General features: G+C 45.2%; 1 protein-coding gene across 2 annotated transcripts in view; it reads left to right on the top strand.

The window, feature by feature from the left end:
* Window positions 1-1,410: 1,410 nt before the first annotated feature.
* ZNF423 (zinc finger protein 423) overlaps window positions 1,411-26,977 on the top strand; it is a 226,528-nt gene continuing 200,961 nt past the window's right edge. The window contains exons 1-2 of one of the 2 annotated variants that reach the window (XM_041400800.1): window positions 1,411-1,883; window positions 2,610-2,863. In XM_041400800.1, coding sequence (XP_041256734.1) covers window positions 2,824-2,863 — 40 coding nt within the window. In that variant the 5' untranslated portion in view covers window positions 1,411-1,883; window positions 2,610-2,823. Of the gene's footprint in view, window positions 1,884-2,494; window positions 2,864-26,977 lie in introns of those variants that run through there. The other variant, XM_041400801.1, reaches the window with a different exon arrangement.

Here is a 26,977-nt window from a genome sequence, read left to right as displayed (position 1 = left end):
AACTGCTACCACATTGGTTTTTATTGTGGTGAATCTGTGTCAACTAGAGTTACCCCCATTTTTATTGGAATCAGAACTGGGGCCATGGGCTCTTTAGCAATCCATCCTTGTTCCAGGATGCTTTTTTGAACTCCCAATTTGCTACTTAGTGCAGTGGGAGGGGAGGAATTATACCTTGATTATAAGGGCATTACAGGAAACATTTTTTACTGTATGTCCAGTCTGTGGTGGTAATCTGGAATCACACAGTAGGAGGGAACTGTAATGTTATTAATGTTATTAATATGACATTAATAAACCTCATAGTTTCTGTCAAACCTTAAGAACACAGAAAATCAGCACTGAACACCTATTCATATGTGATGCTGCACTAAGGGAAATTTTTACAGTTCTATACTGAACTCACCTGATAAAATGACAAACTCATTCCTGAGTTGCTTGAGTTACTTTTTGTGTGGGGAAAAAAGAAAAAAAAAGAAGATATTTTCCAGATGGAGCTCACTAGCAAGAAAGCAGCGCCTATACCCAGCCCCCTGCACCCCCGATTGATGCGAGCCCGCAGGCTGGGCAGAGCTGCATCTTCTCCACTGCCCTGGGGCCTGGCTTCAGCACCTTCCTCTGACTCGGCTACTTTCATAGGATCTTAGCAAAACCCATTCCTTCCAGTCAGGACACCTTCTCTTTTGATGTCCAGATATATGACTGGGCTCTCGTGACGGCCCATCATGTGCCGGGCTGAGGATGCTTGGAAAGACAATTCCTAAGCGCTGCTTGGGGCACAGTAAATGAAGTGCTGGATGCACCGTGTTCTTACACAGCAGTAAAGGCTCCGTGAAACGAACAAACCCTGTCTAAATGGGAGAGGAAACTGATGGAGTGTTTCTCTTGAGTAATTTCATTCATAACTTGGCACCAAGTGCTCCGTGAGATGACAAGTTCAGATTTTTCTAGAAGCTGCCTTCCCAGTGGGCAACTCCAGGCAACTCCTGCTAAATGTAACACCTTGGGAGAGGCAGAGTAAAGTAACTCTCCCTCCCAGCTCTGCACAAACAGGGAGCGGAGGGGTGTGTGTGTGTATGTGTGTGTGCGTGTGTTAAAAACCGCCCGCGCCTTTCCCCGCGGCCGCTGAGCCCTTGGCTCGGGGGGGATTTCAGTGCCCCCGCCCCGGTGCAGATCACGGGCGGCGCGGCCCGGCCCGTGTGCGCGGGGGCTGCGCTCTGCGGGCCGGGCCGCGGACTCAGCGCCTGGGGGGGAGGGGGGGCGGCGGCTCCGCGCGGCCGCGAGTCCGGTCCGCGGCGGCGGTCCGCGTTTTGCGGGCGGCCGCTGTATTTCCCGGGCCGTCCATGGCTCGGTGCTGTTGGCTCTCTCTCCGTCTGATCGGCGCAGGCTGCGCGGGGCTCCCTACGGGATCAGAGCGCTCCCCCGCCGGGACTCCACTCCTCACATCCTCCTGCTGGGACTCAGCTACATTTCCAGCCAAGCCTGGCTTTATTATGTGTGTCTGCACTGCAGCCCCAGCAGCAAGATCAGGAGGAGGAAAAGGAGCCAGGACAAAGAAAAGAGAGGGAGGCTGGCGAGAGCTAAAGAAAATAAAAACCCAGGGCAGCAGCGGCAGCAGCGGCAGCAATGAAGGCAGGAGCGGTGCCACCTTCCAGCGAATAACCCATGGAGGCAGCTAGCGGCCCCGGCATCGATGCAAAGAAGCACTTACCTTGTTCCGCGAAGTGCGTGCGTGCAGGGGAAGGCGGCGGCGAGCGCGGCCGGCCGCGGGGAGCCCACCCGCCCGCCCGCCCAGTACGGCCGGCCGCGCCGCGCCGGGGACACGGGGCGGCCGCCCCTCGGCCCCCGCCGCCAGCATAAAAAAGGACTCGTCGCCCTCCCCGGTCAGCAGCGGGGGCGAGGAAGGGAGAGGCAGCCGGGGGCGAGCGGGCAGAGAGGGAGGGAGGGGGCCGAGCGCGGCCGAGGGAGGATTTAGGAAAATCGCAACAAGGTCGCACCCCCGGAGCGCCCCGGATTGTCGGGGCCGGAGCTCCTCGTGGGTTTAGACACGGAGTTCTCGCCGCGCTCCCTCCCCCACCCCGTAGCCAGGGACCCCGCACAGGGCTCTGCTGCTTTTTTTTTCTTTTTTTTTCTTTTCTCCTTTAAAAAAATTTTATTATTCCGAAAGTGCGAGCCGGACTGAGCCGCAGGGCGCCTGCAAACTTTAAAGAGAACAAAAAGGCGGGTGGGGGCGCGGGCCGGGCTCGCTTTGCGTCGGTAGAATTTGCACATCCAAGGGGGGGGGAGGGAAGGAAGGAACAAAAAAAAAACAAAACAAAAACAAAAACCAAAAACCCAAAAAAAAAAAAAAAACAAAAAAAAAACCCAAAAACCCAAAAAAAAAAAAAAAACAAAAAAAAAACCCAAAAACCCAAAAAAAAAAAAAAAACAAAAAAAAAACCCAAAAACCCAAAAAAAAAAAAAAAACAAAAAAAAAACCCAAAAACCCAAAAAAAAAAAAAAAACAAACAAGAAGAAAAAAAATATTGCAACTGTTGCGCCCGCGTTTTTTCTTCTTTTTTCTTTCTTTCTTTTTTTTTTTTTTTAATTTTTTTTTTTCCCCGGGGAAGGTGCCCGAGGGGGTGGAAAGAGGAGTTGAACTTGCCGCATTGCAACAGGCGAAAGAAGTGAGAAAATCAAATAATCGATCCCGCTGCTGCCGCTTCGCCTCGCAAAGTTTGGAGGTGCGGGGGGCGGGGGGGCGAGAGAGAAGGCAGGGAGAGGAAGAGAAGGAAGGGACAGGAGGAAGACGAGGAGGAGGAGGACGAGCCACGGCGCCCGGACATGTCCAGGAGGAAGCAAGCCAAGCCCCGCTCGGTGAAAGGTAAGGCATCCTCCGTCGGCCGCCGCCGCCGCCCGGCCCCGGGCAGCCGCCTCCGCCGCCGCGACGCGGCCAATCAGGGCCGGGGCCCGGCTTGGCGGGGATTGCGAATCCCCCCCCGGTACGGGCTGGTGGTGGCGGAGACCCCCCCGGAACCGACGGCGTGTCCCTACGCAGGGCATCCGCCCGCCCGCCGTCCGTTCCGGGGTTGTGTGGGTACCGCGGTGCCGGCCGAGAGCGGCCGGCGACACGTGTCGCGATAATTGATGAAAGAAGCCGGTGGCATCGTTGAGGCGGGGAGGGAGGAAAGTTTCGCGGTGATGCTCGGGTGCGGTGGCGCTTCGGCGGGCAGAGGAAGGGAGGAATGAGCTCACTCGTGTTTTAGCCAGTTAGCCCGAAATTAATGTTCCTTTATGATTGGGAATAGTAGCGCCGTCTGTTTGCTCCTTCTGTCCAATGCGCGTAAGGGTGGTGAAAGAAGGGGAGAATTAAACCCGATTTGATAGGTAGGGGTTAAGAATTTGCTTGGGCTTGAAGAAACAATGGCCAAATTTAGTAACGGCTTTATGAGTAAAGGTTAGACATTAAACTATGCATATTTTTCTCCATGCCCTGCGAAGCGGTGTTTTAAATCTCCTGTTTACCTCCGTAAGAAAACAGCTGCTGGAGAAACGTAAAGGGAGGGCCGGGACCAGCCCCGCGCCGTAGTGCACGCATTGCTAGCTTTTTGACTTTTAAGTGAATGGGTACGAGAGAGAAAGCGTGATTCCCGAAGCCTTTCGCTCCCAGCCACGAGGAGGTTAGCTGATGTAGGGGAAGGTTTTATTGTCCTCTGTACAAAGCAGAAGTCGCAAACTCAGTGGACTGGTGGCTTTGTTGTAGAAGCACAAAAGGATCAGAACTTTGGACGCCAAGAAGATGAAATAAAAAGTCCAAAGATTTTGTAATTAAATAACTCGTAAGTGAACAAAATTAGTGTGCAGTTAATCGACCCGCTAAAGAACAAATTGAAACCCCATCCAGGGCCATTTAATATTATTTGTGAAATATCCATTCTTTAATAGATGATTGCAGTGTAAGTTGTATGTGCTTCAGATGTTTGTCAAGTTTTTGTAAAGTCGGTCCTTCATCTTCGTACAAGCCCCTTAATAATTTTTCCCCGAACTAAGAGCACCTTTTAGCATTGTGCTGTGGGGCAGGTTTGCAGCGTGGCATTGTGACCCTCCGCAATCCTGGACAATCTGCTAAAGGAGCTGCTTCAGTAATTGGCAGACGAATGTTACAGTCTCTGGGCAGAAGAAAGGGCAGAGATAGAACTATTTCTAGGGGATGCTCTGAAATACATTGTTTGAAACTAAAAGAATCGCAGTTTGAGAACAGTGGAGCAGGCCTTGGGTCATGACTTCTCTCAGATGAGGGGATTAATTTAGTGGCCAGGCCTCTGGAGTTTAAAATATTTTCCTGTGCTAAAGTGTCACATTTAACATTCAGGAAATAGTTCTGTGCCAGTGCAAACAGTGTTTACTTTAGAAGCCCAGTTAGTAAACCTTGACATCTTGTGACATACAATATTAGATATTTGCCATTAATTACTCTTTTGTTTTCTTCTTCATTACTTTTAGGCTTCAATAGCTCTTGCAAGTGGTTGATACTTTATAATGAAATTTTGACTCTAATTCTGATACAGAACTGATCACTATTTATATGATCACTTTTTATGAATTAAAGTAGGTAGCTTACTGGCAAGTCATAGCTGAGAAACATTATCCCTGTAATGCAGAAAAATCTAGAAGGTCTTTGCAAGAGTGAGCTGGGTGAAGCTCAGTTTTTAAAGATTATAAATATTTCTGAGATCTCTAGGCACAAAATAATGTTTCCAGCTTCAGCAAAAACTGGATGTAAATTACAGTCTTAGTTTGAGCTGCCTAACGGGGAGTCTAAGAATGAGCTGAATCTGGGTGAAATTTTGGATAATAGGAGGCAGCTCATATGTGCATGTAGGTTAAAGAAATTCTTCATTTCTTTCTATTCACCCATATCTTCTGCTTGTAAAAAGTCCGTTGTATACATTTTGTGGTCTAGGGAGCTGGCAACCCAGTAGATTGCCACAGTACACGTTTCCATGGAAATAATTGAGATGTAATAAATAAAGGCACTCTGAGGTCATAGGTTTCCCAATTCAACTGAGAAGAAAACAAGCATAAATTACGTGGATATATGTGTGGCATTTAGGACTTAAAATAATTTAACATTTTTCTCTTTTCCATCTTTTATTTCACTTTGTATAGTAGCTTTGCTATTTATTAACCACTACAAGATTTGTGTATCCTTTTTCATTCAGAAAGATTATGCACTAAAATAGGATCAGTCTGTGCCTGTGATGAAAGGGATTATTCTGCATGCGAAAAGCAAGTTGCCTGCTCTTTAAGTGGGAGCAATGCTGACTTTAAAGAAGTGATTGACTTTGACAGAAGTATCGAATGTTGACAAGTCTTAGATACGCGTTATGGCAAATGAAGTGATAGCAAACCCAAAGTGGATGCCAGCACAGCTGCAGGTCAGGTGGCCCCTGTGCTGTATTATGAGGTCTCAGGTTCAGCCTGGCAGAAACTTAGAGTAATTCCTGCAGCTGTAACTCCAGCAGTAGCCCTGGGCTTCCCCCTGACACGGGATTTATGATTTGCAATACAATTCACTGATTTGTTTTGACCATTAGTTTGTGCAAACTTGAAGATACTAACCTTATAGCTGGTGGTTGGAGACAATGTTGGCTTAAAGGAAGGTGGTTTCACACCAGTGAGAATGGAATGAAAGTGTGAGTATTGAGTCTCTGCTAGTTTACAATATAAACACTTAGGGGACAGTGTGGTGGTAGCAGTGATGGAGTGAAATACTTTCTGAAGCTTTACTTCACATCACAGATGAAGCCCATGAAAGTAATTTTCCTCAGCACAGACTCTTGCCCTGTTGCCAGTAACCTCAACTGCTGAGAGCTTTTTCAGTTCTCTGTAAGGAAGAGTTATACCTTACTCGGTGTTGTTAAAACCACGTGGACCTGAACCCCAGAACATAACACAGCTGTCAATGTCATAGCACTCTGTCTTGTCCCCCATTACAGCTGATGGGCACTGATATTAGCATCGGTGTCCTTAAAAGTTTGTTTGGTGCTGGCTGCTGCAGGGAGTGGGGGGCACCCAGTCCACTGAGGGGGCTGAGGAGGGCAGATCTTCCTTCTTCCCCTTGGTCAAAATGCAGCTTCTCGTGCTTGGAGGTGGTTCTGGATGCGCCGTGCTGACGTGCGGGTAACAGCAGCCCGTGGATTGCCAGTCCCACGTAATGGTAATTGAGGCAGTACTGGACTGCTCTTTGTGGGACTGGGCTCGCACTGGCACAAGGTTTTAAGCATCAGATGCACTTTGGCTGCTGAATTTGACAGTTCTGCAAATTGCTGTCAGCTTGAGGGGGTATTTTGTGCATAAACGTGCTAGTTGGTAATCAAAATGTTTTGCAAAAGAATGCACTAATTAACTCTAGATTTGTTATCCTACTTGAAGTTGCAGAATTGCTGTCATATTTTTTTGCTTTCTGTTGGCAAAAAATGCTGATAGAAACTTTTGATTCACACCCTACCTGCCTCATTTGTGTCAGTCAAGAAGAGAAAAGGGGGGTTGCTCATTACTTCGTTATCTGCAAAGTAAATAAAAATACTTCAACCATTTGCTGAGTTCCAATTAGTTGATTGCTATGAATGATCTTCTTTAAAGGAATGCTGTTTTACCTATCTGCTCATACAAAGGTTTGATTTTGAATGTCTTGTGAAAAGGATTCTCTTTGTCTTGATTGATGTCAAGAATAAAAGCATGATGGTAATATCCCTTTGAAAGCTATTGTATTGTCAGCTCTGGCTGACAGCAGGAGGCCCTCCTAGTGCTATAGATTAGCGCTGTGAAAACACTGACATTTTCTTTGTTATATTGCTGTTGTTCTGCTTGCAAAGTCAATTATACAATGTTGGAGCTCAGTTACAGAGTTGACTGTGGAAGTAACAATGTCTTTCATACTTGTCTTAAAGATATAATTTTCCTTTTTTCCCAGTTGATAAAGAAGAACCTGAAGGTACTGGAACAGTACATTCTACAAATTAAATTTTGACAAGTATAATCATAATTGCCAAATACAAGAGACTTGTGCGATTATCCTTTAATTTTACAGTTCATTCAAGTTTCGGTGGAATTTTATTGATACAGTGAAAGCAGCAGCTAAAATTGATAAAACTCATATCAAATAAGATTACGCTCTTGATTGTTCTTTATCAAGTGTAGCTTTTGGGGGATTAGGAATAATTGGAGATGTTGGTGTTTCATTGTGGGGCTGGTGCCCTGAGAGTGTTTGAATCCATGCAGTATTCCGAGCACTGCCTTCAGGGATTAGCCTGCAGTTTTTAATTTTTGCCTGTGTATTTTGCTACAAGCCTAGCAGCGTTCTCCTCTGAACTCCACAAGTCACTTTTTCCTGCCTTTCTCTCCCTCTGGTATGCTCTCCTGGATGGGATCTGGGTGGTATTTAACTGGTTTTACTGATTGAAACTCCTGCCTGTGTGCAAATACCTTTTAATTGCAGCCTGTTCCCATTGGTCTCAGTGAATATAATGAATAAACATGGCCAAAAAATTGAAAAAAACATTTAAATAAAAATTGGAAGAAAATAGAAATCTCATATTTTTAGTGATGCTATGTCTAAAGCCATTGCAGAAGAACAACTACCATTGTACAGCTCTTGAAGAATTCTTCCTATGTTTTTCTTTAAAAATATTTGTGTACAATCAGTGCAAGTTAAAGAACATCATTCACTGCTGAATTGCTTCAGATGACACATGCAAAAAAAAAAATCAGAGACGTCTTGTAGGATGTTAATTGTAGGATTTTTAAATTACTGTTATAAACTAATAGAGTAACAAAAGATTCTACAGTTACCAGTAATTTGTCAGGATTTATTTTGTTTTTCTTCAATAATTGAAAATTAATGTCTTGAAGTGAAAGCAGATGTTCATGCCATCCTCTGAATTGGATATAAAAATGATGTTTTGTAGATGCGTTAAGCTTGTGTAAATACAGATTGTCTTATCATAGATGTGGCTTTGGCTTGGTTTTATGTATTGTTTGGTGCCAAATTAACTTTTAGGTTAAACGTGGGCAAGTGGTTTAAGCTTGGTTAAATTAACTAAATTGAGTACTTGAGGTGGTACCCAGTGATCAATTACTACAGTAAACATTTAAAAAACCCTACCTCACCTGCTGGCTTTGTGAATGATGAGAGTATGAATTAATATTTACTTCTATTTGATAGGTGCACTTGTAATTGTTTACTTGGCTATTTTTATTGAATTGGTTAATTTTTATCTTGCTTTCCAATTCCAATTTGTGAAATCAGTTTTAGATGATTACAATGTTTGAAAAATGCAAACCACATTTTTTTTGAAAAAGAAATAATTTCTTGGTCTCACGCATCGTATATGTTATAATATTCTCTTACACAAAAGATTATTAATTACCTACAATAATTGAACTGTCTTATAAAATGCCTATATCAGGTCCTCATCACTCCATCAATGTTCTCTGTAAATGCCTCTGAAAAAGTGTGGCTATTATATTCCCTTGTATCCTAGTAAATGTGCTGGAGAAATGAAATACTACTCATATAAAACCTATTAGAGACTCCTGCTAAATCTTGACTGACAAATGGTGGTGGAGGGGAGGGCCTGGCTTTGGTGCATGCATTGGTGGACACGGACTCGGTGAATGCAGGTGGGAGCTGAAGCCAAGTGAGGACCAGCTCTGAACTCTGTGTACATTTATTCCACATGTCTTAGAGCCCAGAAGTAGATTCTCATGCATCTTCTTTCCTGATGTCCATTAGTAAATGGAGAGAAGCTAGTTCCTTTTTCTCTTGGACAAATAAGGTGATGGGAGTTTTAAGTACTACATCTTCCTGACAACACCTAGATGTGCATATATGTGCAGCAGTGAATTATGGTGGCTTGTTGGAGTCACATTATACTGGGGAGTAGAAGGATGTGCAGGGACTAAATGGTCTCTTGTGACATTTCCAGCTACAGAAGGCTCAGGCTTCGACCTCTTGCAGTGGCTTGTTTTCAAAAATGTAAACAAAGGGACCCGATGGTGTTGGAAACTGGGTGCTGCCATTTGGAACGGGCTCACAGATCTCCCTGTGGGTTGGTGGATGGCGTTAGCTTTCCACAGAATGACTTACTTCAGGTAGCACTGCAATACCCATCTGAACCTAGCCATAAGTACCTTCATTATATTGTTTGCACTTGCTTAGAAAGAAAACCTTTTCCTTTCTAGCCACAGATTAGGCAACAGAAAAACCAATTTGTAGAGCTTATAAATGCCACTTGTTAATCATATGCAGTACAATTATTAATTTTTTCCCCTCTTCCCCCTTGGATGCATTAAGTCAACTTTTTAGCTTTTTTATGTAATTGAAATTTGCCCTTTTGTTACCTGGGCATGAATTATTTTTGAAATGTTGTCATTACCCGCCCTGCTGTGAGGTTTATCTCTTCTGTTCATCCTAATTAAATAAAACATACTGTTGTTCGCTGGTCTCGTGTTGAACTGAATTACCTGCCTGAAGGCTCGCTGGTGTCGGGCTCACTTCTTGTTGTAGCAGCAGCCGTTGACTAACACATTTACTTTTGGATTTTCATTTCAAAGGGCTCAGTTTGTGCAGTGTGACAGGTGAATGGTGAATGCTTTACAGGACTTTCAAGAGCTGAACAAACAGTAAAGGACTTATTGCTACTGCAGCCGTAGCAAGTACAAATGTAAGGCAGCCTTTGTGGCAGAGAAGTGTTTCCTTTGCTGCATAGAGGCCACTCAGGAGACCTGAAGGGCTCACTTGGGTATGCTGGGGGTGAAATAATCTCAGTCGTGATCTCATTTAAACCCACCCTACCTGTGTGTTCTCCTGGGCAATTTCTAGTAGGGTTGATCTCGTCTCTCTTTGTAGCATCACCCGCAGTCATGTTCTCCTTGAGTCTGGCACTGATAACGAAGGCTGCTTCAGAAGTGTAACAGTTGGAGTTTCTTTACACAGAAGTTATTTCTAGTTGATATTAGAGAACGTAAACAATGCATTCAGGTTTTGAAGCGAAGCAGAGGGAAAGATCCCTGCTTGTAGAGAATCAGTTTGTTTAAGCCTCTGATAGCACTGCAGAAAATGCGTTGCTCACTAGTGAAATCCTGTTACGAGTAAAAGTACAAGAATTAACAAGTCGCTGTACTCCGGTCTCTGTTGGCTCCTGCTAGGCTCTGGAGGTTTGGTCAAATGTGGCCTAATTCTGCTTTCCAAATATTAAAAAAAAATTACACAGAGGGCAAAAAGACAAGTTCTTAATATGCATATCCTGGGAAAATCCTAAACCAGTATTTTTACCCCCTCCAGTCCCAAGGCTAATCAAAATTCCTTTGTTTCCACATCTACCATTAAAATATATGCCTCCCTTGGTTGCCTGCTGACTGTACAAGTTTAACCACTCAATCGATTGGACTCACAAAAGCTGTTACTGGCTTTACGTAGTGTCTGCCTACAGGTAATTTAGCGGTTGGGTAAGGGCCTAGGTATCCTTCACCAGGTACTTAAATCTGCAGCTCTGTTCATTTCTTGATGATCCTCACCTGGCTGACATGAGCTGGGTTATTACTGGGGCAGGTTAGCCAAGCATCCACCTGCTGATTGCTGGAACTTGCTTCACATGGTGGGCAGCTGAGTGGTAATGAGGATAAGAAGTCTGTTAGTGAAGACACACTTGCCATGTGCTTTAAAAAGGGAGTGGTGCAATATGGATGTGGGGTACTTTGCTGGGTGTGCATCTGGTTATTTTCCTCCTGCCTTTGATAGCACTTGAAGCTGGGTTGTATGCTTAAGTGTAAACCTAAGCTCTCTGAGTAGCTTTGTTAATTGAGGTTTGTGATGGAAGACCGAGTAGGCTATCAGCTGTAGGGTGAAGGCTCTTGTTTTTGTGGTAGTGTTTCTTACAGGCCTTGGTGGGTATTGGATTTTAGTCTTGTTCTTTACACTGCAATTGAAGGAGAGGAGCAGCAAAGAGATTTGATGGGAATGGTCATTCACGATCTAATGCTGGAGAGAGAATGTCTCTTGCTCCTTCTGCTGACTCTGAGGTTGCTGCTAGGAGGATTTCCAGGGAGCCACTGGGAAGGTTCAGGGTGCAGAAGATGCAGCAGGGCTGTGGGAGCTCCTAGATGGCACTGGGGAAACCCAAGAGACCAGGGTTGTGTTTAACATCTGTCACTGCAAGCAGGTACAGATTTACATGAGAGAAAGTGACTGTGATTCTGCATTCTTTCAATTTCCTGTCTGAAAAAATAGAAAATTAAAAGGAGGTTGAGAAGAAACATGGTAGAAGGCTGAACTTCATACTTTGGGAAGTGGACATGCTAAAGAGAGAGACATAAAATAGGGACAGTAGGAAATCTGTTGCTGCAATTTGAGTATGGAGGATGCTTAATGATTAGATGCATAGCTTTGGCACGGAGGTTGGCTTACCTGGAGCTGTGTCTATATTATTTTTAATTTTAAATCTAAAGACTGAGAGAAGGAACAGATCTGAAAAGTGACTCTAGCTCCATGGAAAAGTGTGTGATTATGCATAAGCAGAAAAAAGCCACTAGACATGCAAATGACCTAAACAAAATAGCTTTTCTGCTCTTATTAGATAGTGACAGCACTTTCCTGCCTGGAGGAAACACATTTGTTGTGCTATATAGTTATTTTCTGTTTAATACAGAGATATTTGAGGACAAGTGTGATTGCAGTCATCAGTTCTTGGAGTTTCAACTATTTTAGGATCATGGCAGTATCTGAACTTGGCCTGTGAGGACTTGCAATTGTTCAGGAATTTGTATGGAAGGGGAGATCTGGTTGGTAACTGGAAAAAGTAGGCTTTCAACACTTACTGTGTGAGTATAGACAAATACATAGAGTATAAAATGTGCATTTGTGTGTAAATGAAGGAGAAAGCTTAGAGGAATAGGCAATATCTTTTGTTGGATCAACTAAAATTATTGCAGAATGTAAGGAAGTTTTTCTGGTATACAAGCCTGCTTGCTGTGCTGAAAAAAGCAGCAGCGTTCTGGCTATTTTGCTTGATAGGTAAATGTAGCTTTGTTTTAATTTACTTATTAAAGCTATTACTCAGATTTCTGTTGCTTCATTAGATTACTCACATGAGTAAAGAGATACTGGATTACATAGTAATGCCAAGCTTGTGTATTATTTATTGCTGAATTCTGTTGATGCATTTTGGTTGGGTAATTTGCTCGTGGCCTCCTTTATTTCTAGGAAAATGGCACGCTTTGCCCTTCATAATTTCTTTGCTTTTACTGACCAGACTGTTCCCCCAGAGGGCATGTGGGATGTGGCAGAGTACTGAAAATATTGGAGTGGGGAAGTAGAGAAGGAGGGCTGTGTGTGACTTGCACCTTATTTATGTTTATACTAGAATTACATAGAAAAAAATGGTGTGTTTCTGGCAGGGATACTTTGTGGGGAATGTAGTAGGCAACACTGGCTGCCAAAGTTGTTGCCTGAAAGATTTTTTTCTTTTTTTTTTTTTAAGATGAACTACTTTGGGCTGATTCTGAGCATACTTGAAGAGTATGGTACAATGCATTATGAGCTGTTTTAAAATGAAACTCCGAGTGCTTGTCTTTGGCTCTTGAGTCTTGCCCAATGCTTGTATACGAGTCCATTGACCTGATTCCTATAATTTCAAGGGTGTTTTTTTTTCTGTTTGATAACAGATAAGTGATATTTGTTTTAAAACTCCAATTTGATATATTTTGATTACTATTTTTGATCTCAAACACTTAACAGAGAGCTTCTTTTTTCATTCTTGTCAATATAAGTAAATTCAGTAATAAGCCTGAACGTAAAGGTGAGGGTCTGAAACGCCCCCCACCCCGAGAGATGCTTGGCAGAGGCGTGGTGTGCCTGGCTGCAGTGCCCCGAGGGTGCTGTGGAGGGGGAGCTGCCGGCCCTGCCTGCAGAGCTGCCAGGCTGCACCACCGGGTGTCCTTGGCTGCAGCAGGAGCTGCTGCTCAGGGGCCTGGGGGCACAAACCCCCTGCAATTGGCAGAAGGATGCTGTGTTGGTGGTGGGGCTGTTGGTGTTATGCAGGCAGATTGCTCACAAATGGGGTTTGCTGGCTGCTCTGACATGCACCAGGAATTCTCCCAAAGACAAAATGCATATTTTCAAAAAGTGGTATCCGAGTTATGATTTTTCCCCTTGCCAGTGGGTCTGTATTCAAAATGTGGCTCCAAAGAAAGTGCATAGAAAAATGAGCTTTTAATTTGTCACCTGCTGCTGTACCACCCTGTCCTCCTTGAGATGCCAAGTTGTAAATGAGGTTTTTGTATCCCCACACACGGCCATCCAAGAAATGTTCTCTGTCGTAGCAGTCAGTGACACAGCTGAAGACATCAGACTTAAAACCTACTGCTGTCTGATTGGCATGAGCAAAGCCAATGTGGTGCAAAACTTGAGCAAACAAAAAGGCAGGTAGAGAAATTGCTGTCTTCAGTGGCTTTGGAGGTCCTGGCTGCCTCCAGAGCAGGGGCTGCTAAAACCTTTCTGTCCCACACTGTTAAGGTAAAAGGAAGCAAAATTGTTTGTTTATGCTGCCCCTCAGAGTGCTCTTGGAAAACTCCCTTCAAATGAACCTTAGAAAATGCAATATTGTTTCTGCAGGTCTTATTTGGGAGAATAGTGTCTTGCCTGGCTGCATGTGTTCTCTTCCACCCTGCCTGGTTGTCCAAGCACTGGGGGTGATGCACATGCCAGCTGTAAATTCTTGTCTCCTAGCAAACCTCAAACCACCTAAGAAAAACATTACGTGAGTTAGCCACCAAGAACTTGATTTTTAATTTATGCACAGATGATGATAGTTTCAAGGAAAAATAGCCCAACTGTGGGACAGGCAGGGAAATTGCCACCATGATTCCTACATATTTGTAGCCTAAGAAAATGTCAGTGAAGTCCCTCTATCAGCTTTGTTTCCCTTCCTTGTAGCATCTGTCCTACTGTGGAGCTTGGGAAGCTTGAGAGGGAATATTACAGGTAGGACTTCTTCCCCAGGTTGCAGCCTCTTTGTTTTCCTTCCTTTGAATCTTTGCTGGTTTTGCTCCTTGCAGTCAGGGAGAACATGACCAAAACCCTGGAGGTGCCTGCAGGGGAGGCCTGCCTGCTGAGTAGTGAGTCCAGCCACTGCTCAGCCCATGGTGAGAGCTGCTGAGGCCCTGGCAGGGAGGGGATATGGTAATCCTGCTTTTTTTGGGAAGCTGAAGACAATTGGCCCCTTTATTAGAGGGAATTTATCTGCTTCTCTGTCCTTCTTATTGTCTATTGCTGGCTTGACTTGGTTTTCTTTTATTGCCACATCCCAACAAGTTTTCTTCTGAAGATTTTCTTGATTTGATGTTGCCATGTTGGAAAAAACACACACCAGCCCCTGGATTAAATACAGTCTGCAAATTGGCATATGTTAAACACATTGCTCTGGAAAGGAGCATGGGCATGATCCCTGGTTGGTTTGAGGCTGACATTACCTTGCACTCAGCCTGTGAAATTGCTTTTTGCCTCTTGGCTTTGCCCAGTCCCACGGCTGTGCCCATCCCTGGTTGGTTTGAGGCTGACATTACCTTGCACTCAGCCTGTGAAATTGCTTTTTGTTGGCTGCCTGGCCCAGTCCCACGGCTGTGCCGCCTGCTGCTTCAGGTAAGGGCAGATCTGATGGGGTTTGTTCTTCTGTTTCTGGATCCTTGTCCTGCTGCCTTCCTAGCTTCCTTAAGAGCCAATTTCACCTACCAGCCCACCAGAAAAGGAACTCTGTAGCTCTCTGCTGGCCACGCACTGGTCTGGGCTGTGTTAGGGCAGGGCAAGCCTCCTTATCAGTGTCTGAGTTCCACTGCTTTGGGTCAAACCTTTGTGGAAAGAGCCTCAGCTGGGGAGGCTGGCCCGTGGCCCCTTGTGTGGGAAGTGGGTGTGCATGTGTATCTGCAGGGGGCTGACAGGCAGGCTGTGAGCCCCCTGAGAATGTGCTCAGCAATGATGGCTGCTGAAGCAAGTGCTCCAATCCATAGTGATGGAAGCACGGGGTGCAAAGGAGTACAGCCTGAAGTTCACTGCAAGTTATGAAGAGTAGACTCAAGTTGTACAAGTGCTTGGTGCTCTCTGCCATTCCTGGCACAAGGACATGTCCCAGCAGAGGTGTGAGCTGTGGAGTGCTTGGTGCTGTGCCCCTGCAGTGGCTGGATGCTGCTCCTCATCCTTCTCTGGATGGGGCCCAGCCAAGCAGGCAGCTGTGCTCTGAAAGGAATGCAAAGCCGAGCAGGGCAGAGCTCCTGCTGCGGGGCAGGGAGAAGGCACCCGGCCCAGAGTTCAGCCGGCATCTTTCACTGCTCCTGGGGTGGGGAATTGCTGGCAGCAGCCTTGCATGAGGCAGCATTGCTGGGGAACAATTTTCTTCTCTATTCTATCATAGTAGAAATAATGCCACTAAGAAATTAGGTTATGTATCTCGAGGGAAAGGGAGATTTGTTATTCTGCTTTTAGCTTGCACCATAGACTTTGCCACCATGGGGCCCGCACCACCAAGTGGGTGCTTGTGCTAATCCTGGCACTTAAATGCCAGACAGTTCTTTGTCAGAGGCTGGTCTGTCTCTCATGCTTGGGTAACAGGAGATACTATGGTAAATTCCAGCTCTTTTGGCTACTTTATAGTCTGTTTTCTTAGGGGAAAATTTTGACTATGGTTGACTGAAATGGCACCATGTCCCAGGAATGTCCTGCCTGGGCTAGCTCACACTCCTGGCCTTATAATGTCACAGTGGCTTTGTGGAGGAAAAGCATCTGCTGCCCAAAGCACTTGATGTCATTGGGAACCACAAAGCTGGTGGCCAGCCTGGCCTCTTGAGTTACAGCAGTGCCTTGTGCTTGTTTGTGTTCTTGCTGGGATAATTTCTGATGCAGCAAATTTTGATGGCTTTCCCTGTTAGGAAGGATCCCCCCTCCCCCTACCTCCCTCCCCCCTTCCCCCCCATTTGCTTATTTTTAGTCACATGAAGTAAAAGAATTGGTTGTTTGCCAAGAAGAAAAAACAACAAACAAAAACCCCAAAGCAACCACAACATTGTACCTTTCCTTGCTTTTAGAAAACATTTCCTTCTAAGTGTAACTAATGATGTGGGTTTTTAGTAGAAGCCTGTGATTCAGTATTAAACCAATAGTACATAAAAGAATAAAAGAGACTGGTTTATTGTGTGTTTTCCTATTTAATATTAATCTTGTTCAGATTTTGGAAAACATTGTGGTGTGAAAATATAAAGAACTGTTGCCTCTTATAAAGGAATACAGGAGAATAAGATCTTTAACTCAGCATACTTGTGCAATAGCATTGGTTGAGCTGCAGTCTGGGCTCACAAACAACCTTACTTTAAAAAGGGAGGTTTACATTTTATGAATATTTCTGCCTCTCTTTCTCTTTCTTTTGCAATACCTAACGTACACTGTCTGTTCTGCTGTTAACTCCCTGATGCAGAATTCCTAAGTTTGGGCTAATAGAAAATTTGGAGGATTCTTCATTATCTGAACCTCTTGAGAAATACCAAATATGTTCCAGTAATTGTGGTGTAGTACAACAGGGAGTCACACTGGCAGTTTGTTGGAAAGGGTTTTTCCTGTAGTTATGAAAACCATACAACTATTAAAATCCCCAAAACTGAAACCACTGGGATTACTCATATACTTACAGTTAAGCGCATGCCTAAAGGTAGATATATTCAGCATGGCATTTTTGACTGGCGTTTGATTCCTAGCTTGAGAATATGAGAAAAAAAACCAAACATTCCTCAGTTGCTTCAGTCCTGTGCAGCCTTTTTATTCTGTATTTACATGCTGTGGTATGCTGGGCTCTGGTTCATGACAGAAGCACCTGGGTTTGCTGTAAAGCAAATTATTGATAATAAAGAAAGAAAGGTTTGCAAAACAGTAAGATACTCCAGGCTACTAGAAGAGACTTTGAGTCAGATTTTTCCCCTTCTGCCTCTGCCATGGCTCCTGGAAGAATAAGCATGTGTCAATTTTTTTTTTCCTCTCTCAATGTCTTCTGTCTCAGTAGTATGCAAAGAGGATATAACATTTCTGTCTTGGAGAGCAGAGTGAATTTATTAAACACTGTGAGATGCTGGATAGGTGAAAGTGAAATGTAACACCGATGTTATGGTTCAGGTCATAATATTTGGATTTGCTTTGTGGTTGTTTCATTTTCCCTATTGTAGATGATGTTTTTCCTATTAACTCTGTTGTAAAAAATGGAAAGTGATGCTTGATTTCTAGTTCCAGTGTAGGGATTTCTTTCCTTGCTGTGCAGCCTTTACTGAGAAGGTGCTGGTTGCCTTGCACTTCTCTCCACAAGGTAGCAATAGTTCCAGCTCTTTGTATTTCTCAGTTTCTCTCTTAAAAACTTTCTTCTGTGAAATATTTTGAATCTTTTATGTGACTTTCTCTTGGAAAGCATTAGCATGGGCTTACAAGTGTACTGATATATCACCCTAAGCAGTTAGTTAGCCCACCTATTCTTCTTATGAGACAAAATGCATTTTGCACCTATGAAACTGTCTAAGCAATTTGCTTTGAGCCAAAATTTGGAAATATGAAGGTTGTTGAGGGTAACTAATGAGAAAAATGTTTTTGTTACACTTCTTTAAAGAAGATTCATTTGCACTAGTATCAATATGTGGGGGAATGTAATTTTAAAACCAGTCCCAGCCACTTTGTAGAAAAATATAATGTAGTACATAAACTCATTTTAGACACTACTTATTCTACTGTGTCCCATTAGTTGATGTTTACACAGTGCTTTGAAAATGTAAAGCGCTATATAAGTGCTTATTATTACTACATTATTATTATTCTCCCTCTTGAAAAAAGACCCTCTAGGGAGAGGGAGACTTGCTCTGCATTTCTTCCGTAGTGCAGATCCCACAAGAAATATACCCACTTGTTTTGGTTTGTACATTCTTGCCTCCCCATTTCCATGCTTTTGGAAAAAAAGTACTGTGTTTTAGAGATTAGAGCTTTTATTTAGTTTATGCTGGGTAGCTACAGCAATGAGAACATTATTTGAAGGCATATAAAAATCTTAAAATAACTTTTTATTACACTCTGTGCAACAAAGTGAATCACCACCCTGGCACTGGCCCCTGTGGTTTGTGGGTGATGGGCCCTTTGCCTGGCCTGGGCACTCCTGGGCAGGAGCCAGTGATGATGCCCTTTGCTGGGCTCCTTGTGAAGTTCCTTCTTCCCCAAAATCCTTCTTGGACCCTTCTGGGCCCATGGACAAAACTTGTGAGTGAAGGGAGTGCAGAAATGGTGCTAACAAAGCCTGAGAAGAATTTCCCTCCTGTAGAGAGGAAGCACTGCAAGTTTTTCTGCAGTATCAGAACTGCTGTTTTTCCTTCTAACCTGTATCACTACAGGAGGACAAGATTTCAGTTTAAGTTACTTTAATTCCCTTTATTCCTTGCCTCATTATAATGAGAATGGCTTTTAGTGGGTAATATTAACCATTTACATCCTGAAACTTGAGAGCAATTCTCTTTGCCTTTGTGTTATATATACTGTACCATCCCATGGTGGAGGCTTTAATCATAGCAGATGAAATTTGGAGTTATTTCTGCCTAGGCTTGCATTAGTATAAGGTGGAGTAGCAGTAACCATAATCCTTCTTTAAGCGTGGAGCTTTCCACTCCACTCCTACTTTTACCTTTGTCCCACTGTGGTTGGGTGCTTTGGCCCCTGCCTGGCTTCGTGTTGGGTTCCCTGCAGTGCAGCAGCTCTGCTTCCAGCATTCCCAGCCCATCTTTACAGTCAGCTCCATTTTGGGAAAAGGAACAGAGGAAAGGGAAAGAGTCCTTGAATATGTGAAGGAGGGGGTAGTCTGAGGATATTTTTTATTACATAGCATAACCTGACTTAGGTTTGTCACTGAATTTGGCCTTTGGTTATGTCACACACATGGCCACTAAAAAATGAGGTCACATGCAGCATTTCAGCCTGGTTTCCACCAGAAATGGGGCTTTACACATGTACCCTTTGCTGGTGGTCCACTCTGAGCTGGTGTCCCCAGGCAGTAGTAGGGGGTGCTGGTCAATGGTAGCTGTGGTCCCAAACCTCTACAAACAACAGCAGGGTGAAGGAAGGAGGGAAAAACTGCTGAGAGAGCTTCAGCAAATGGTAGGCAGCTCATACAGGCAAATGCACTGTGGGAGAGGCTGCAGTATGTGGGACTGGGGATGTGGTGACAGGCTGGGCCAGTCCTGGCCGTGTTCAGGGCTCCCTTTCCTTTACTCACTTCAGGAGATAAATAGTTCAGCTGTGACTGACAACAGTTCCAGGCATTGTCTAAATTAAAACTGAAGTGTAAGTGTGGTCGGATAACTCACACCTACGTATTGTGTTAGTACTTGTTAATGGGTTCATCAGCCTTGTCACTGCAGGTCTCATGCTTTAGCTTCAGAGAGGAAAGCACTAGGCTGCAGGGAGGTGCAGGGATGGGATGGGGCTGGCTTTGGCTGGGGGCAGCCAGGGATGGGAGTAGCACTTTGTCCCTCAGTTTGCATCCCTCCTGAAGCTGCCAGTCCTGAAATAATGGCCCAGGAAATTGGCCATGGGCAAGTTTTGCTGTGCTCAGTGCCCAGGGACTTGTCAGTGTTGGGGAAGTGGTGAGATGGATTGGCACAGGCTTGCCTCCCTCCCTACTTAATTTCTTTCTGAATAGCAATTAATTTGGGAGTGGGAAAGTATGAATTTTTGTAGACTGGAAGCTTAAATTCAGAATGAAACCCACTTGGACACTGGATTGTTTATTTAATTGATTGCAGATGAATGCTCAGAGACTGAGCCTGGGCCACCAATAGGTGTATGGACTTGATGTGGTTAAAAAGGACAACAAAATTCTACGATTTCTTGCCTCTTTTCATTTGAGCCTGACAAATTTGTAGAAAACTTGTCAGTGAGAGCAGACTTGTTACTCAAACCTAGCTCCAGGTGATACCCAGCACAAGCCCTGGGTAATGCAGGGCACTTTCCATACCCCCAGAGTAGACACGGTGTAACTGGGAAAACTCCAGAAAGATCAAATGTACCTGCCTTAGCAAAGGAAGCTACCTGCAGTGGGAGTGGAAGTCATCAGAACTGCATTCTGGTCAAATTTCCTTGACAGAGCTCATTCTTTTCCCTCTGGCTGTCATTTTCTACTTGTGTTTTATTGACAAACATAGAAATGACAAAATGTAAATGAAGGTGGCAGTCATCAGCCTCACTGTGGCATAAACCATGGGGTACAGGGTTGGGGCTCAACCCTGGAGTAGCTCTGTGGGATGAGGTGGCTGTCACTGGTTCCTCAGTGTCCCCTCACTCCCTGAAGGACGGGGACGTCCCAGACTCCCCCCGTGCACACCGCGTGAGCGCTAAACACAAGCAGGCACAAAGATGCTCCAGAAACACAACCGGTTTGTGTGGTGGCATGGGAGAGCGAGCAAATCCCCTGCAGAACCTGCAGCGCAGCTGCCCGTTCCGGCCGGGCTCGGCCGCACGTCTCCGTGCCCGGGGGCCGCTGGGCAGCGGGCTGGCTCCCGGGCCGGCCCCCGCGGAGCGCGGCACGAACAGCCCGGGGCCGGGCAGATGGCTCCCTCCCGGCCGCGGGGCCCCGCTCTTCTGGGAGCGAGCCCCGCTGAGACTGCAACAACAGCAACCCGGGAGCCGGGCAGATGGTCTACTGCCGGCCGCCAGGATAATTGCATCAGCTGGTTACTCCTGCAGCCAGCGGAGCCTCCTATTTGTACCGCTCTGAAATGATCCTGATTTGTTTTCATTTTTTTTTTCCCCCTTCCATGCCTTGTTTAAATTTATGTAATTTTTGTGAGGGAGGGGCTGAGGCCGAGGGGCAGCCATCTGCCAGAGGTGTCGGTGGTGGGGTCCGTCGGGCAGCCGTGCGCCCGCAGATCGGACGGGGGACACGGCTGTGCCCTCCTGCGCCTGCACCGCTTGTCGCTCGGGGCTCGAAGAGAAGAGCTGGACCAGCACGACCCTTTCCAGCCTTGGTGGTGCACTGCAGTCTCAGTCCGTGTGCAATACGTCTGCCAACCTCCTCCTAAATTGCTCCACATAGCCGAGCTGCCGCTCCCTGGAGCACGCCAGCCCGAGGTCTGAATACTGCAGCAAACCCCCTCGGGTCCCGGCTCGCTGCCTCCCCCTCCCTGGGTCGGCACCTCGGCGCTGCTGCGGCAGGAGGGCTGCGAGATGTCCGCTGGCGCTGCTGGAGCGGCTCTGCAGCCCTGCTCGCTCGCCTGCCACCCTCGCTCCTCCTTTTGGGCTCCTGCTTCACAGACAAAAGATCTGCCTTTTCTAATCGGGCACTCTTGTGTTTACAGGGATTGCTGACAGGTGTGGGCTCCTCTGACTTTCTAAGGCACAAAATATTTATGGTGGTTAGGCAAAGGGCCCCTGGAGATGGCTGATGTCCCTGTGTTGTGTTCCCAAGAGTCTCGGTGCTTCTGTGCATCTTGCTCTGGGTTCCGTGGGGTGGGGGCCAGGAACGATGAAGTGGCACCTGCTGTTTGCTCTGGTTTTAGCACTCAGCATGGCACAGGTAGTTGCAGTAGTGCTGATCTCAAGTTGCTACTGACCCAGAGGTCCTGTAATCCCTAATAGTAGTAGGATTAGATTTTTGTCCAGCCAAGTCCTCCTTTCCTTTTGCTTTTAATTTTTTTTTTTTCTACTTTTGCAATACTTTATGCCCCAGCTGACATACATTCTACCTCCTCATTGACCTTTGCCTGGATACTCCAGCTCCTAGGAAAGACTTGCCCTTCTTTTGGGAGAAGCTTGTCAACCTGGCCCTCCCCTCTATGCTGTCCTACCTGCCCCTTTGTCCTTTTTTGTGTGCAAGATTGATTTTTGCTGCTCTGAGCCTGTGTCTGGCCCCCTCTGCTCTCATTAAGCAGACAGAATCTCTCACTTCACTTTCCGGGTGCACGACTGATTTCTGTGGGGGTAATTTTAAGACTTTGGTTTGTATCCATCTGTCAGACTTTTCCACTGGCATTCAATGTGTGAAACTTGCTGAGTTCAACTGGCTGCTGTGTAACACTGCTAGTGCTGAGCTTCCCATTGGTGTTTCAGAGAGGGATGGGACATAGGGATGCACCAAGAGTTTGTCAAGCACCTGATAAAGTCCATCTTTACAAATGGAAAGGGACTGGCTAAAAGACACAGCTTCGGTTGCTGCAGCACTGTGTGGGTTCAGCTAGCAATGGGGTGGTACCAGCATAAAAATGCTACGTGTCCCAATTCTGTAAAAGTCCTTTATCTGCCTTAAACTCACAAATATACAGCTGCTGGTGTTAAACCAAAACTTTGCAAATCTCCTGTTGGGCTCTTCAGGATCAGTTCTTGTTTCTTATTTTTTCCTTAGAGTCTGTAGGTGTGCATAATTATATGTATTTTTGAAAGCTCTAACTATGCCTCATTTAAACTTCTGCAAGCATCTTTGTAAGGTCAATTAAATGACTACAGAAGAAAATTATCAAAAAATGAAACAAGGGAACTGTGCATTTACCCAGATGGGGCTTGCAAGCCAAGGAAAATGTTGTGTTAGCCCAACAAAAGGGTTATTTAAGCAAAGTCCTACCAACACAAACATAGGAGAGTCAAGGCTAAGTGAGTTTTGGAGCAATACAGGATGTGACCCTCTCAAGTTCAGTTATCAGGATTGCACAGGTTGAGAAGATGGGCCTGATTTTAAGGTATGCTTGAAAATGGCATTGGAAGGACCCTGATAAAAACATTCTGAGCTGAATTTTTCAGGTACCCCCCCTAAAATTCAGTTTGGGGTCTGAACAACTGCATCACTGGATTCTTTTATTTACACAATTTACTTGAGTAATGCCAAAGTCAGTAACAATGAGGTTGGTACAGGTCTAAGAGAGGGAGGGTGTGGTGTTGTACCCTGAAGAAGGCACAGGGGAGGGTGTTTTCTCCTATGGTCACATGTGTCCAGCTCTGGGAAGGAACCAGGCGTGAGTGGCTCTGCCCAGCCCTGGGCCTGGCAGGGCTGTGACCTTGTTCCTGGCACAGTGTGGAGCAGCATCCGGCCCTGGGACAGGGGACAGGCCCCAGTGTGAGCCAGCGCCGGGGGCTGGTGGATGCACTGAGGGCTTTGGAGAGGAAAAGCACTGATGCACTCATAGGCTTAAAGCTGGAACTGCATTTCAAGAACTGATTCTGCTGCACTGAATTAAATTCCTACTTAATTTCCATCAAAGTTAAAGGCAAAACTTCTAAGTAGCTGGATTGGGCCCAGTGTGCTCACAGTCCCTCTGCTGCTAATCAAAAGCAATACTCTGTTGCTAATTTGAGAAGATTTTTTTTTTTTAAAGTAGCTTAAAACAAGAGGAAACTGTCACATCCTGAGTGATATCCTGTGTGCTACAGCAGTGTTCTTGCTGCTTAGTGATCACAATTTCAGCTTAAGGGAATGAAATCCAATCCCTGTAAAAATTAATTTTCTTTGTGGAGATCTTGTACCATTGCACAAGTTATTTTCTGATGGCAAAATGCAAATCTAAAATCTATATCCAAGTGAACAAAACGATTAATTAAATTAGCTGACTGGAGGAAATTAAGAGGACACTGAGTTGTTGATTTGATTTTAGTAAATTCATTTTAATATGTGAGATTACATTTTTATACTTGAAGTTATCAGCGTTTCACAGTGCAGTTAATTATTTCTTGAATTCAAGACCACTCATTTGGTATCCAGTTCTGCCTGAGTGCTGATGTGCTCTCTGCCATCGAGTGCCCCCCACTTGCAGGGAGCTGTGGTGCCCAGGCTGTCCAGTCCTGCCAGGCAGCTTTGAGGGCTGCTGCTTTGGATTTACATTTTTTGGCTTGGTGTTGTTCATGGAGGGTTCGGGCAAATGTCTGTCCTGGGCAGCACTGTTCCCGTGTGAGCACTGGCAGGGGGTTCAACACTGCAGGACAACACAGCAGGAGATCTGAGCATCTTCTAGGGGATAGCAACAAAATTCCTGCCTGTGCCACTGAGGAGCTGGGTGATTGTTTTTCTTTTCTTTCTTTTCCTTCTTTTTTTTTTTTTTTTCTTTATTTTGGCAGCCATCTGCTGTGCCCAACTTCTTTGGCTTGGGGTGATGCAACTGCTGATTCCCAAAGTGGCCAGGAGGGAAGAAGTCAACAACTTGGTCCTCTGCCTGCTTGCAAGGGCGGTGGAGCTGGCAGGGTGGCTGGCCAGGTGGGCGCTGGTGGCACGTGGTGCCTTCTAGCTTTGTACACCACGGGGAGAAAATCTGCCCAGCACTCTCGTTTGCTCATTCTTACATGATGTGAGTGGCCAAATGGCAGAGGGAGCAAACGGGAGTTTTGATATCTTGGAAAAATGCTCTGCAACGTACCAAACGTGCCCTCTTTGCACGCCCAGAGCCAGAGAGAGGCTGTGAGCCTGCACTGCTCCTGTCCCACATGGCTTCTGGGTGTACAGCACAGCAGACCCTGGGATTATCTCCCCAGCACATGAAACCAAAGGTGCTGATCTAGCAGGTTCTAATATGGGAGCAAGTATGTTTCACCACTATTATGTTTTATGCTTTAGTTGCGCTCAGAGCTGCTGGAGCCCACGTGCTGACTTTGGCTGTGACACTTCTGTGTGACCACGGGCCTGTGAGTGACCTTCAGCATCTCTGAGTGAGCCCTGCCTGTGGAAAGAGGCAATGGCTAAAATTAATTTGGCTCTGCCCACAGCATCAGGGGGTGATTTACTCCCATCTTTAGTATTTGAAGTCAAACTTAATGAAGATGGATATGTTGACTCCTCTCCTTAGTTATTTTATTGGCTTTTCAACCTGCGTATATCTCTTAAGGTGTGTATTTGCATTGCTACCAGAAAGTTTGCAGTATAGTTAATTTTTCTGGTTTATATTTGATATTAAACTGCTGCATAGCTTAAAACACCCAGAGAACACAAATCAATCTTTTAGAACTATGGTAAATAACATTTTTTATTAAGATAAAAAGAGCATCAAAAGGGAAGAGGAAGGTGCTGCCCATGTTAATATAGATGTGGGTGAGTGTGTGTTAGCTCACAATAAGTAACGCTGTGCATTAGCTGGGGTACAGGAGTAGGTTTGGATGTGGAGAGGGGAGGATGGTGAGCAGCCTGGCTGCCTCCTGGCTGTCTCCTGGCATCCCTGCCCATGCAGGCAGGGTCTTGCAGCTGCTCCTGCCTGGCACCACAGTGCTGGGCTCTTCTTCCAGCAGTTTGATTCCAGCATAGCAAGGACTACCCGCTGGGGAGCAGGGAAAGGGGATTTCTGTCAGGTTACAAACATGGCTTTTTGTTTGGGTACTTCGGTACTTTTTTATTAATTCCTTCTTGTCTATTAAGTTAAGAGTGTAAATGTTTAGCAGTGATAGGTGTTCAGTAACTTGAGACACTGTTACCATCTTAAAGGACGGTATTTCTGGTTTTGAAGCCTTCAGCTGTTGAAGCAGGATAATGTAAGAAAACTTATCTGCCCCAGGTGATTATCCTGCCTTGCCATTCCAGCTGTAAATTGGGGTGAAAATGATCCTTTGTCTATTTCAAATTTCTGCTTGGCAGGACCAGTTGTCTATCTATAAACCAACATATTGGAAAAGCCAACTGTAGCCAGGAAATGTCTTTCATGTTTTGAAAAGTATTTGTTGACACTGTAAATTGATTGCTAAATAAAAAATTCTAAATACATCCCCAAATCAGATGCTCTCACTAGGAAAAAAAAAGAGCTTGCAGGTATGTGTACAAACATACATAAACACCTAGATATATTTATGCTGTGGATCTGTGATAGCTCCTAAACCAAACCCCAAACAAGTTATGTTACCAGATGCCTGGTTGGAGACACCACTGAGCTGATACATATTAGAAAAATACTATTCTGGCTGGTTAGCACAAGAAATATCTATGTTTGGGATAGATTTAGCTGTTTTCTTAAGATATGGTGAAAATTATTGGTGAAAGCTTTGACATTAATAATGATTCACCCTTCCAGGCAGGCATATTCACTTTGGCTCTTGAACATCTGTCCTTTTCTCACCTCATGTTGGACACACAGACAAAGGCTGTGAGTGTTGTCCAGGAGTGATAATGTCCTGTGGGGGTGGGTAGAGGAAGGGGTGCTATGAATAATGTTTTTCTCCTTGGGTTTGTGTGTTTAAACGTAGATCACCAAGAGCTCTCTCAAAAAGTACAATTGTTCTCACTTCTAGGAGAACACAAGTTCTCCCCCCTCATAGTGCAGCCACTGTGCTATGGATAAGTGAGGCTGGGTGGTCAGAAAGTGTATCCATAGCCAGCATTTCCTGTTCTTGTCCAATATGCAAATGTTAGGTTTAATTAAATGAGAAATAATTTTTATTCATAACTATCTGTGCCTCCAGAAACAGAAGGACTTCAGGATTAAGCTCATGATAAAACACGAATGATGGAGAGATTATTGTAGTGGGGGTTATTTATTTATTTTCTTTAGAAATGAATCCTATGTCAGACTGAGTAACTCTCAGCACTGTTTTCTGCTCCCCCTGCTCACTGGGATGCCTGGGCAGGACCTGCTCCTGCAGAGGAGCTGAGTGTGCCCAGGTAGCAGAGATTAGCAGTGTCCTGTGGGGCGGTGGCATCTCCAGTGCCAGCTGCCTCTGCAAGCAGGAGGGCAGCACCCCCTGCACCCCCCTGCAGATGTGCTTCCTCCTCCTCCTCCTCCTCACGGGTGCTTAGGAGAAGCTGAAATTGGCCTGATGAGGGTGGGCAAACAGGAACTGCTTCTGGGAAGCAGTGGGAGGATCCAGGCTGATAAATGATTTCAACAGGATAAATACATCACTTTCTATCGGTCTCTTCTCATTTGGCAGCAGGTCCATCTTTTCTTGCCTTAGTTAAGCTCAATTAAGTATAGAAAGACA

This window comes from Onychostruthus taczanowskii, unplaced genomic scaffold (assembly GCF_017590055.1).
Source record: "Onychostruthus taczanowskii isolate IOZ18803 unplaced genomic scaffold, ASM1759005v1 scaffold18, whole genome shotgun sequence".
Taxonomy (NCBI): domain Eukaryota; kingdom Metazoa; phylum Chordata; class Aves; order Passeriformes; family Passeridae; genus Onychostruthus; species Onychostruthus taczanowskii.
This window is presented reverse-complemented; position numbering and strand designations above follow the sequence as displayed.